Source organism: Dipodomys merriami, unplaced genomic scaffold, assembly GCF_024711535.1.
Source record: "Dipodomys merriami isolate MVZ:Mamm:240054 unplaced genomic scaffold, mDipMer1.0.p SCAF_1, whole genome shotgun sequence".
NCBI classification, from domain to species: domain Eukaryota; kingdom Metazoa; phylum Chordata; class Mammalia; order Rodentia; family Heteromyidae; genus Dipodomys; species Dipodomys merriami.
This window is the reverse complement of record NW_027202270.1, coordinates 38800177-38813786: the sequence shown is the minus strand read 5'-3', so window position 1 is coordinate 38813786 and position 13610 is coordinate 38800177. Positions and strand designations below refer to the sequence as shown.

The window sequence follows — 13610 nt, the reverse complement described above, 5'->3', positions numbered from 1 at the left end:
TATTTTTTGAGGTAGGGTCTCATTCTATGTCTGGGACAGGCTAGGTTTTTATCCTAATTATACTTTACCCATATCTCTAGGGATGACAGGCCTAGGCAATTGCTACTAGTTATTGTTTCTCCCATAGCTGGCATAACAGATTATGGCACCACACCCAGTCATTAGTTGAGGTAGTCTCCTAAGTTTTTTTCCCTGCCTGACCTGAAATGCTATAGAATTTGGAATCATCCATGGACCTTCTGTGCTTTCACAAGCCTTCGGGATGCTCATTCTCTGTGACAGAAAGATTACTCCAAACATCACAAACCTACTAAAGAACCATAAGCTTATGTGGAAATAACTAAGGCCCTCATCATTATCTTTCTTAGTAGCAATTTGCCTGCAGATAATCATAGCATTCATTTTTAATCGAGTAGATCGAACACAGCACTACTACTCCCTCCAAACCCTAATAACTGCTTTTTCCTTCCTATCTGCAATTGTCTTTTTACTCTGGGAATTTCATCTAATGAGGCTGCTGTCTGTTTTGAATCTGTTCTCATCTGCTTTTCCCTGGTGATCACTGCTACAGCCAGCTTGAGAGGCTTTTCGGTTGTGACAGCTCATTTCCCATCTTCGGTTATGTGCTCTCTTAGTTACCTGCTGTCTATGATGAAAGCTAAACTGTGTGGTGGTCACTGCCATTGTCATTGATCTTGTGTCACTAAAGTTGTCGTTTAAAAGTAATTACACTATAAATCTGTCTTTTAAAAAATGACCTCAGGAAAGTGAAGAATGTGTCATGCTGGATGCAAAATGCTTATTTTGGGATAGGTTGGTTAGCTTGTGCTCTTGATCTGAATACGAAGGTAAGTGCTAGACCTAAATGGACATACTTGTGACCATACATATGAGTGGTTGACCTCAGGAATCCAAGTATAACTTACACAGTGATAGAAGGGTCCGTGGGATTATCTCTCAGAAAAGAGACTTCAAGTTTTTGAGTACTGTTAATCTCAATAACATTATGCATTGACAGTTAGAGTTTTCAATAAGGCAGAAGAGGCCAAGGAAGGAATGATTTTATAGGTGTGCTGTAGAGAAAGAGCTTTCCTGTGTTATTAATAGGTTAAATTAAATATTAGACCACTAGATGTTGGGGGCATGAGAAATAGTAAGAGCTATGTATTAATGATAAGTGATCTGCCAGTCATATGTAGCTACCCCAAATTTCATCATCCTCAAATTATACTGAATGGTAAAAATGAGTTCTTTGTTTTAGTATAAAGAGATTTTTATAGAAAACTTCCTAGAAAACAGTTTTATAGAAAACTTCCTGGAAAACAAATCTTCTGCATGCAGAAGATTTGTGAAAATGAAGTAGAAATATGAATATAATTTGGAAAATTAGAGATAAAACAATTTAAATATTTTTCTATCATAATGACAGGTAAAAGCAGTCATCTAACATTTTCAATCTAAACTGTTAGAATTATTGTGAGAAAGTATACATCTGTTAATTGAAAATAAAACTACCACTTACAATGTGGAAGCTTCAAACCCCATCAGATATGGGTAGTTAGAAGGAAATGCCCTTTAATTCCATCTGACAGAGAGAGAAAGGAATGAATAAAAGAAATTTCTGGAATTACTCCCCTAAAACTAATGCATATGTTCAAGTCACTAAATGAATCTGTACTTTGAATTTCTTGTAGCTAAATGTACAGGCATTTTCTCCACACATCGAGGAACTTGAGGGTCCTCTGCCACCTTTTGGGAGCTGGCTTCCTCCTTAGAAAATTCTTCAATTTGAAGATTCCAGCACTCTGTCTAATGCTGAGTTCTAGCCAGCATGCTTTCTTGGGTAGGGCATTAAGAAATGAGAAGAGTCTGCTTGGCCCACAGGGGCCTCCCATTATGACTAGTTAATTTTAGTATTTGCCTTGTTACTTCATATAACATGTTATCACTGAAAAAAACAGTGTGCACATTACCTTAGAATCTCAGGCCATTCATACATTCACAACTCTTAGCCTTTTGGGGTAGAGATTGTACTCAATAAATAGTCTTGCAGTGTTTGATCGGCCAGCCATGAGAACAATGAACCTTTCTCATGGCATGAATACCCCCCTGTGAGCTCTTTTCAATGCTAAGAATTTTTTGAAAACCAAGTCAACTTCAGTTAAAAACTCTCCCTTGTCTGACTATCTTCCATCCTCCCATATCCCATCCTGTCCCTCCCCTGACCCTGTGTTTTTACCCCCTTCTCTTCTCCCATTCACTGTCAGGAAGGGCCACCTGCGAAGGGCCAGTTCAGCACAACTCGGCGCCGGCAGAGGCTAGCGGCAGCAGTGGCTACAACAGTGAGTGGATTTCAATCTCAAGTGGAAGTTTAATAAGAGTGAGAAACTGTGTACAGGTCACCTCCCTCTTCTGACAGTGCCACTCGTGAGGGATGGCATCAGCTGTAGCCCCCTTATGTCGGAACAGCTTCCACCTGGCTGTCTTTGAATGGCAGGAGTTGGACTCGGGTATTCATTTTTATATTGGAGAACAAATACACAGTGCAGATCTTTACTTTTGTCAGTGTAAGAAATGGTTTAAACTCAACACAGGTTTGCTAAACTGAGTATAGTGCTCTGTGGTTGGAGTTTCTCTCTCTCTCTCTCTCTCTCTCTCTCTCTCTCTCTCTCTCTCTCTTTCTGTCTTTCTTTCTTTCTTTTTCTCTCTTTCTCTCTATCTTTTCTTCCCTCCCTCCCTTCCTTCCTTCCTTCCTCCCTTCCTTCCTTCCTTCTTTCCTTCCTCCCTTTCTTCCTTCCTTCTTTCTTTCCTTCCTTCCTTCCTTCCTTCTTTCCTTCCTTCCTTCCTTCCTTCCTTCCTTCCTTCCTTCCTTCCTTCCTTCCTTCCTTCCTTCCTTCCTCTCTCTCTTTCTTTCCCTCTCTCTCTGTTTTTTTCTTTCTTTTTTGCCATACTGATGTTGGAATCTACTGATTTTTGCCTTTGTAAGAAAAGTCATGTTACTACAGACAAAAAATTGTGGGTTTTTTTTTTTTTGTAGCAGTCTGACTGCTTATGTAGGATGTAAGAAACTACTGAGGGTAAGGGAAGATGAATTTTGATGCCATTTTAAAATGGCTGCCCAAGGTATACTTAGCAAAGGAAAACTGTTTTCTGGAAAGAATATTTATATGAAAATCAGAAAATAATAGTGTGCAAATGGGAATGTTAAAAAAAAACCAGAGTCACATGGTGTTTAATTCATATTTGGAAAGATTTGTTGTCGTTTTTCCTCTGAAAGGAAATAGAGTAAATATAAGGAACATAGAGAACATATTGGTATAGGTAACACAAAGAACAGTGAGTGTCCATACAGAAGATTAGGCAGAGTATTTGAACATAAAAATGTTTTGCTTTGCCAAGTACTGGTGGCTCACACCTGTAATCCTACTTATTCAGGAGGCTGAGATCTGGGGATCATGATTCAAAGCCAGCCAGGGCAGGCAAGTCCATGAGACTCTTATCTCCAGTTAACCACCAGAAAACCAGAAGTGGTGCTGTGTGTCAAGTGGTAGAGTGCTTGCCTTGAGCTGAAGAGCTGAGGACAGTGCCCAAGCCCAGAGTTCAAGCCCCATGACCAACAAAAAAACCCAAAAAACAAAAAACTTTTGCTTAATAAAAGTAAATCATAACATTTAGTTAATCATGAGATCCTGTGAGCTTTAAAATATGCACATTCTTGTGTTCATAGCAATCAGGGTGTTTTTGTTTATCATATGTTTATTGAATTAACAAGCTCTTCTTAAAGTTGAGGTGTATTTCAAGACTGACATTACTTAAAAACAGAGATTTGGGTTGCAATGTAGAAAACTAGCTATTTGTGCAGAGATATTGGTTACTTACTTCGTGATTAGTAATCAACTCTGGCTTCATATGAATGTTAAGCTGGGTTGAGGATCAGAAATGCTTTTGATTATTAAAATAATAAGTGACTTGGAGTTTATTAGGGAACCTACTCTTAAATTTACAGTTTGGTAAACTTTTGAACAAACAAATCAGTAAACATTCAGAGTGAAAGAATACCTTACGCATGTATTCAAGGGCAGATGAATGAAGTCCATGACATAGAGGTGATAACAAATTTGACAATATAGACCTGCATAATCAGTTAAATACTTCTTAAACTTATTTATAGAATTATGACATCCAAATGTTTATTAGTAGTCTGGAAAGGGAAGGTGAATAACCTTATGAAAATACTAGTACTTCTTTTTAGATAATTAATTTCTAAGACAACATTAAGGGAAATAATTGTGTTTCTTCTATTTTCATATTTTAGATTGTAAATACAAACTGAATATAATAAAGAAGAACTAGCACCTATCTGAATACAATGGCTTTGTATTTTTAAATTAAAGGCAAAAGAGAAAAGCTTTCAAACATGAAAGCATTAATGGTCACATTCCAACATAGCTGTTACAATAAGTTATAAAAATAACCTAGAGGTATACAATGAGGAAAGCTAATATTTCAGGAATAACTATGACTATTCTATACCCTCTAAGCTCTCTAGCTTTGATTTTGTTCCAAAGCAAAACAATAACCAGGACCTATGGCTGGTTTTCTAGGTTCTACCCCCTGTCCCCAGTGACCTGGTGCTAATAACTCAGCTCCTGTTTCTTTATTGCAGTGGTTCCTCTTTATTCCCAGTCCTTCCCCCTCCTAACACTAAAGTTACCCAGGTTCCAGTCTGCCCTGTCCTGCTTAGATGTCTTTTACTTAAGAGTTTTAAAAATGATTCCTAGTCACTTGCTTTCTTCAGATCCTCAGGTGATAAGGCAACTGAAATTGCACCAAAGGAAAGTGTACCAAAGTGTTTTTAAAAATGTATTTTTGACACCCTCAACACTAGCTGAGTGGCCAGCCTGCCCCTTCACACAGACCTCCCAGAACAAGAGTTTGGAATCAAGGATATACTGACCCCTCCCATGCGGAGAATTATGAGACTCCCAAAGCAGTCTGTATTCCCAAAGTGTCCCTGTACACATAACACAAACACTAACAGCAAGGAACTTTTTGCTTTGATTCAATAAATCCTGTAAGGTTAGTATTTATCTGAGACCCATTGTGTGCATTTCCTTCCATGTTTATGCTGCAAAATGCAGAGCCAGCAGTACCATTCACAATTCAGGTTTGGTTTGGTTTCCCCCTTTACTTCTTCTTAGACAAAAGGTAAGAGCATCTCCTAACATCCCCATTCCAAACTGCAGTTATTAGTACCAGACTTCAAGTATTTCCTTCCTGAGTACAGTAGAAAATCCCAAATCCAGCAACTAGGATTCTCAGGTAGAAAGCAACAAAGGGCTGTGGGCAGCTCCCACTATAACCAGCACTGACTTAAAATTTTAAATCCTATAATACTCAAGTTGAGGAATAAAACATGAATAAATAAGTCCCTTAGGCTGAAGAGATACTCAAATTAATACATCCCAATGCATATTCACAATTTTATTTTGTTATTTCCTCAAAATAATCTGTTTGACACACTTTTTTCTTTTAACAAAACAGGTATCAATATAAACATTTTCAGTCAGAAATTCTGGAACTGCCTGACCTTAATTTGAATGGAAAGTTCCAAGTCCCTTTCCATGTAGACTATAAAAAAAAATCAATCTATGTATTAATAGCTCATTTAAAATTCCATTATATTCAAAATGTACATTTGTAGCTTACAGTTTTCTTAGCATCTGATCCCACTATTGAGCAGAGGAACCATTGTTTCAGGGACAGGTGTGGGTCCCTTACTGGGTTCTGTGTGTGTGTGTGTGTGTGTGTGTGTGTACCATTGTTTCAGGGACAGAGGTGTGTGTGTGTGTGTGTACCATTGTTTCAGGGACAGAGGTGTGTGTGTGTGTGTGTGTGTGTGTGTGTGTACCATTGTTTCAGGGACAGAGGTGTGTGTGTGTGTGTGTGTGTGTGTGTACCATTGTTTCAGGGACAGAGGTGTGTGTGTATGTGTATGTGTGTGTGTGTACCATTGTTTCAGGGACAGAGGTGTGTGTGTGTGTGTGTGTGTGTGTACCATTGTTTCAGGGACAGAGGTGTGTGTGTGTGTGTGTGTGTGTGTGTGTACCATTGTTTCAGGGACAGAGGGGTGTGTGTGTGTGTGTGTGCGTGTGTGTGTGTGTACCATTGTTTCAGGGACAGAGGTGTGTGTGTGTGTGTGTATATGTGTGTGTGTGTACCATTGTTTCAGGGACAGAGGTGTGTGTGTGTGTGTGTGTGTGTGCCATTGTTTCAGGGACAGAGGTGTGTGTGTGTATGTGTGTGTGTGTGTGTGTGCCATTGTTTCAGGGACAGAGGTGTGTGTGTGTATGTGTGTGTGTGTGTACCATTGTTTCAGGGACAGAGGGGTGTGTGTGTGTGTGTGTGTGTGTACCATTGTTTCAGGGACAGAGGTGTGTGTGTGTGTGTGTGTGTGTGTGTGTTGTGCCTAACAGTCTCCTATGCAGCCTCTCTCAGCTCTTGTCCCCCCTCCCACACACTCAGAAGAGACTCCCAAGCCAGGTGTGTCCTAGGAGTGTTGAGGTCTCCTGGGTACACATAAAACCTTTTCCCTGACCAGTAACACGTTATGTCTCCCTCAACAAACACCCATGTTTCTTTGTCTTACTATTCCTCTAGTGTCTTATATCAGGAAGCATATCCTTAAATCTGGATACTTCCTGGTCTACCTAGATCTCTAATTCAAAGTCTTTACCCACAACTTCCTTATATCCACTAACCTTTCCAGGGATTCTCCAGGTCCCTCCCATAGGGATGGATATAGACTGCTTGCTTTTCCCAGATTGGCATCATTTATTTTCAGATGTTCTTCCACATAAGTTCCACTTCTTTCCAGGTATCCCCAAAAGACTTCAGTTCATCGTTATCATGAGAATAACCTAAACAGGATGCCAGCAAATTACTGAATCCTGATGCTTCATGTTCTTAGATGGCTTACTTGCTGTTCTGGATTCCAAATTTAGAAGAGGCACACGTTTTGAGCCCGATAAAATGAAGCTGTTGACATCTCCCACCCTAGAGTAGTGAGGCTCTCACGGAAAATGCGATACAGACTTTGATCTCTCTAGATACCAAATTCTTTGGAGAGCACCTGTTCTTATGCCTAACTTAGGTGAACTTTTGGAAAAGCTTCATGCCTACTTTGTTCCAGAGATATCTTTTGAGAGAAATAACTCTACACCAGGCAAAACCACAGCAAAAAAAGGTTCTCAAACTAAGTCTCAACTGCCCTTCAATTGCCTGTTAGGCCACATATTTTGTTTCTCTCCACTTCTTTCAGACATAGAAAGGGAATGAGTCAGGGAGAGGAAGGGGACTCTTCTTAATCCACTCACCAAATCCATTACCAGGTTTAGTGCCAAAAAATTAAATGAAGTGTTTCTCTCATACATACACACATCAGAAGAGGTATTGGTTTCTTCTCCGTACAGTGTACTATATAGAGAGCAGGAATTATCATTTCAAACATTTCAAAACTCAGCTTTAGTGGGAGCTAACGTATTGTTCCTGAGGAAACTGAATAAACATCTATGTAGTGATTTAGGGAGAAGTTATTAGTGACATGACTTGCAAAAGGCATTGGTATTTCCACTCACAAGGAGAATAGTTGTCCAACATCATTTGTAATGTCAGGTTGAACCTTCTTAAAGGAGATAAAAAGGTGTTTGTGTCTAGCTAACAAACCTAGTGCAGAGTCAGCCTTCAAAGGAAGGCACCAATAGCCATTTGGCAAAATCTATAGTAATATGACTTTTTCTACCTAATGCTGTTCATTATTGGCCAGTTCATAAGCCATATATATATATATATATATATATATATATATATATATATACACACACACACATACATATACGTATATATATATGTATATGAACATCAGTTGTATGTAACACACAAAGGTAAACTACGGTGATTTGTATAATATATTCCATTTACTAATACACATTTTAGTAAATTTGTATATTTGCTGTTAAACTTGATTTTTGTTTTCTCTAATGGCCGTGAAGAAAGGGAGACTTTCTCTATATGCATGTCCAGAATTGCTACATTTTTAGTAAGATCCTTTTCGGGCTTAGAGAACAATGAATATAACTGTATCCTGACTTTGATAAGAGAAGGGCAGCTAAATCCCAGTTCAGCCTGCAATTTTCTGCCAGTAACTTTTCAGGTACAAGTGGGAGTTCAGAGTTCAAATAAATCTAAGATTATGTCTTCTTCTTCCTGTCATTCTGTAGCCATCTCTCTCTGACCATGAAAACCCAATGAGTCCTGTCAATTCTAAATCAACTATGGGAAACAAGATTCCTTCCCAGCCCAGCTACCTGCAAAATAAATGAGTACTGAGTGTCTCTAAGCCAGACATCAGAGCAGCCGCTATTATTTTAAAGAATAGGAGGGATCTTTTCTGTGTAGGGAAAGGTGGAACAGGGCACAATTGCTCTTGAATAATTTATGTCTTCCTTTTTCAGGTTCCATTCAGTGCTACCATGTCACCGGTTCGCCTGCACTCCTCCAACCCCAACCTCTGTGCAGATATTGAATTTCAGACTCCCCCTAGTCATCTCCCTGACCCTCTGGAAAGTTCAACAGATTATACAAAGCTACAAGAAGAATTTTGTCTAATTGCACAGAAAGGTATCAATAAAAATAACATGGGAGGGAAGGGGGGGAAAGGGGGAAAACAAAGGAGGAGGTAACAATGCTTGATAGAAATGTACGCATTCCCTTGCTCATGTAACTGTAACCCCTCTGTGCAGTATTTTTACAATAAAAAAAATATTTAAAAAAAATAACATGTCCTTTAAAGGTCTCTTCTTCAACGAGAGACTTGTTTGATAAAAAGATTTTTTTAAGTCTTTGTCTAGGTAGTAATGGCAAAAAGATTAAATGGTTTTATATACAAAATACAGCAGATGTGGTTCCTGTCTGCCTGCATGCAGGACACATATCCCCAGTGTCAGTTTTGATTAAGGTGTTACTGGGATTGAGAAAGGAAGAAAGACAGAAAGAGGCAGTCCAACAAGGTAATGCTATGTTCCATCTTTTTTTTAAATGGCTTTTAGTTATCTTGTAATATTTAGTTATTTTTAACAAGGAAAATTAGAGTCTATCTTCTCTCTCCTCCTCCTCTCCTTCTCCTCTTCTTCTTTCTCCTCCTTCCCTGTCCCCTCATTCCTCTCCCCACTTCTCTTCTTTCTTCTGTGTGTATGTATCTGTCTGTCTGTCTCGGTCTCTCTCTGTCCATCTGTCTGTCTCGGTCTCTGTCTCTCTCTCTCTGTCTCCCCCCACCCCTCTCTGTCCTGGGATTTGGACTCAGGTCCTTGGCTTGCTAGGCAAATACTCTGCCACTTGAGCCAAACCTCCAACTGCTTTTTTAGGTTATATTTTAGATTCTATCTCATAATTTTGCCTGAGGTCAGCCACAGTCCATAATCCTCTTCCTTATAGTCTCCCACAAGCTGGGCACAGAGGTTTATATGATCACATCTGGTTCAATAACTTTTTGCTAGACTGATATCGAACCACATCTCAAGATTTCTACTTCCTAAGTAGGTGTTATATGATGAGTAATGTTATTTATTTTGTTGGTCATGACTTGAACTCAGTGTCTGGTCACTGTCCTTGAGCTATTTTGCTTAAGGCTAGCAATCTACCACTTTGAGCCATAGCTCCACTTCTTGTTTTCTGGTGGTTAATTGAAGGTAAGAGTCTCAAGGACTTTCCTGCTTGAGCTGGCTACAAGCTTCAATCATCAGATCTCAGCCTCCAGAGTAGCTAGGATTGCAGGTATGAGACTCAGGTGCCCCAGCCCCCTTGCTATGTTTTTAAAACAACGTTCTGTTGATTATATTTAGAGCTGATGGGTCAGGAATTGAGACTAGGTTCAACTATGAGGCTAGGTTCAGCTATAAGCCAAGCCTCAGCATTGTCTTACTGACTAGGTTCATTCAATGGAATTTAGCCAGAGTTTAGGTTGGGAATGAAAAATCCCAAATGGCTTCCCTGGTGTTCCTGACATATTGCCAAGACAGCTGGAAGTCTTCCTAAGGCTGTGATCCTGTTCCTGTCCATGACTGTTTAGACCTCCAACAGACTCGGAAGTTGCTGGTTCTCTCTAGGCCAGCTCTAGAACTGGTGTAGCTTCATTTCCATTGAACTCTGTAAGGCCCAAGCATCACAGGCCAGTTCAGATATGAGGGGATGGAAAATCAGCTGAACCCTTGAGTCTGTTTTTTACATCAAATTTGCAGTAAAGCTTTTTGTGGGAGTTAAATTCCTGTCATGAGCTACAGAGAATAACATTTAATAAATAAGAAGCAGGATAGCAAGATGTAGGTGATTGAGCAGTCCTGTCTGTCATTGACAAAAGGAGTCTTGGATCTCAGATTAGCTCCTCTCTTACTTGCTGTGGTATTTAACTGCTAATCTTTTGACTTAAGATAATACTTCCTTCAATGTAGTCTTTTTAAATCTTCTTAGAGGTAAATGTAATGTTTTCAGTTATCAAAACCTTTTTACAAACTAATCATTTGTTTCTCTGGGACTGCTAGTAATAAGTTACAATATATTCTTGAAAATAGGTACTAACACATTCATTATCTGCCAATTCTCAAGAGCTTGGTGGCTCAGGAATAGGAGATATACTCCTATAATCTCAAAACATCACAAAGATGTGCTATAGTGTTTAACAAGAGCCTTGGCATTCAAATTAACTTCTACTCTAGCACTCGAAACTTCAGGTATCAGATGCTGCCTTAGTTCTGTGACCGTACAACGGTTAACTATTTTACCCATCTTATTCTACAGATTTGGCAATTGAGATTCTATAAGGGCAACTCTTTCTTTTTGCTCCTAGTAAATGCATCTTCACTGAATTTTTAACTGGATACTAATTATGCTATTAAATTAGCATGATAATGTCTTGTTCATAAGACACCATAGATTAATAGCCAGTGTCTGTTGCTTCTTGGCTAGAGTCAAAGCAGGTAAAGTCAAAGCAGAATAGCACAATAACATAGTTGAGAATCCCTTTAGCAGAGCTGCTAAAGAGAGATGGCTTAGTTTGAAGGCAGCCCAGGAAAGCTTTGTGTATTAGGTTAAAATCCTGAACCTTTCAGGAAATCCAAGTTTCAACAATCTTTTAAAGCCTCTGTTCAAAAAAAATCTGTGTTTTCTTTTCAACAGACATATCAATCCTCTAAGCTGGGGGGGGGGGGATGGGAAGAGAGAGGACTTTTCAGGACTGTTGAAGTGAACTCTTTGGAAAGCATTACGAGTTTTGAAATGAGTGGAGAGTCTGCTTTTAAAACCATCAAGTTATTACCTTTAAATTGAACATGGAATGTAGCATAAAAATCAGTGAAATGTGTATCCCATGCATGTGATCATTTTCCCCACTTTACCATATTTTGTGCTAACATTTTCCACTTTAAAAAAAAAGCTTGGTGCGGGTAGCTCACACCCGTAATCCTAGCTACTCAGGAGGCTGAGATTTGAGGATCACGGTTCAAAGCCAGCCCATGCAGGAAAGTCCATGAGACTCTTATCTCCAATAAACCACCAGAAAACTGGAAGTGGCTCTGTGGCTCAAGTGGTAGAGCCCTAGTCTTGAGCTGAAGAGCTGAGAGACAATGCCCAGGCCCAGAGTTCAAGCCCCATGACCAAAAATAAATAAATAAATAGACTTCCTCACAAAGAAATACCTGGTTTAGAAGACTTGACATATTACAGAAACCACTACTGTAAAAATAACAAGTGGAAATATAACTTTTTGAAGTTCAAAATGCTGCATAAGATGTTAGATACATAGGAAATTATCAGAGAGGTGGTGTTGTTGATTGAAAGCCACAGTGTTTTTTACATTAAAACGTTCTTCTCAGGTAGGTGGCTGACACCTGTAAACCCTAGCTACTCAGGAGGCTGAGATCTGAGGACAGTGGCTCAAAGCCTGAGCAGGAAGGTCCATGAGACTCTTCTCTCCAATTAAAAAGCTGGAAGTGGATGAAGTGGTATAGTACTAGCCTTGAACTTAAGGACAGCACCCAGACCTGAGTTCAAGCCTCAGAACTATCACAAAAAAAAATCCTCTCTGAGAAAACAGTGCAAGTACTATTCGGAAAGCCAAGTCATTTCTTGCCTCCAAAGAACTACTCAGAACTTCTAGATCAGCTGTCTGTTTTATGCTGACAGGAATCATAAAATGCTGTTTGGTTTTGCAATGTACTTTGGGAAATATATTTTTAATAACTCTCAAGTTATTTGCATGACACTTAGGCTAGTCAGAGTTGCTCAAACCACCAAATATAACAAGTGAAATATTTTCTTGTAGGAATTATAAGTTAATTGTTCAATATTGATACTTAAAATTGATACTGATACTTAATATGCTGCTTTCAACTTTTAGCTGCCTCATCTGATATGATGTGCTAAATTTTTCATCCTAATTAATTACAATTGCCATATTTGTTTTGAGTGTGGGTATTTTGGTAGACTCCATTTAATACTGATTTTAATTAGACTATAACATAGCCTTTCCTGAAAATGTCTAGATATGAGTTCAAGTCTTAAGAAGTTATCATTTTGTGTATTCTTTCTGGTTATATTTAATATCATTCCTCACTTTACTCCCCATACAGTGCATTCTCTCTTGAAGTCTGCATTTAACAGCATAGCTATAGAGAAAGAGAAGCTGAAGCAGATGGTTTCTGAACAGGATCATAACAAAGGCCATAGCACGCAGATGGCCCGGCTCCGGCAGTCACTGTCTCAGGTAAATGAGAAGATCTGTTTTCAGATGCATGACAGGCAGAAGATGGCAGGCAAAAGAATGGAATGGGAGCTGACAGTCAGTCTGTGGGAGGGCCCCTCCCTCTGAAATTCTCCCAAGACCTTGCAGTGTCAGTATTGAATTTTACTTTTCTTCCCCAAAAATGTCAAAGCAAGGGTAAAAATAAGCCAAACTTCCTGCACACATATAATTTGCTGTTTTGACTAACGGAATACTTAAAGCCTAGAGATACTGATAATGTAGCTCTAGAACTAAACAGGTATACATGATTTACACATCTGAAATATAGTCATGACATATTAAATTTGATGGTAAATAAAACAAGATCTGTTAGATCTTCCATATGTAATTTTTTTCCACTGAGATTTTAGTCTATTGAAAATTACTAGTTACTAGAAATTCAGTTACTTTCTGGCTTGCACTCTGGGGATTTCCTTCCTTTCTAAGTTATGCTTTCTAAAGCATATTTCAATATGCATTTCTCTGTGTCAATATGTATTATAGATTGGCCCTTATTAGTCCAATCTCAATCTATATCAAAGTCAGGGTTTCTAATATAAATCCTTTAAAATTACTTTATCCTTGTTGCACTATCTCCCCTGAAGTAAATATTCTCTTCAGTTAGTCCTTAAATGCACTTACTTTAATTTCTTTGATATTGTGTGAGAACTCAGTGTTTACATAAAATGTTGTTCACTTCCTGATGCCTTGGATCAGAGTGAAGGAGCCAGCAAAGCCTGGGTAAGTGGTTTTCATGTGGATCCGATCTTGCCTGAAT

At 38.9% G+C, this 13610-nt stretch overlaps 1 protein-coding gene across 10 annotated transcripts in view; it reads left to right on the top strand.

Annotated features, from left to right (window-relative positions):
• Positions 1-13610, top strand: part of Osbpl6 (oxysterol binding protein like 6) — a 190143-nt gene that overhangs the window by 142618 nt on the left and 33915 nt on the right. For 4 of the 10 annotated variants that reach the window (XM_070020161.1, XM_070020178.1, XM_070020159.1 and 1 more), the window contains 4 exons: positions 2268-2342; positions 8514-8679; positions 12681-12814; positions 13550-13573. In XM_070020161.1, the coding sequence (XP_069876262.1) occupies positions 2268-2342; positions 8514-8679; positions 12681-12814; positions 13550-13573 (399 nt within the window). The remainder of the gene's footprint in view (positions 1-2267; positions 2343-8513; positions 8680-12680; positions 12815-13549; positions 13574-13610) is intronic. The other 6 variants (XM_070020202.1, XM_070020170.1, XM_070020192.1 and 3 more) reach the window with 3 other exon arrangements.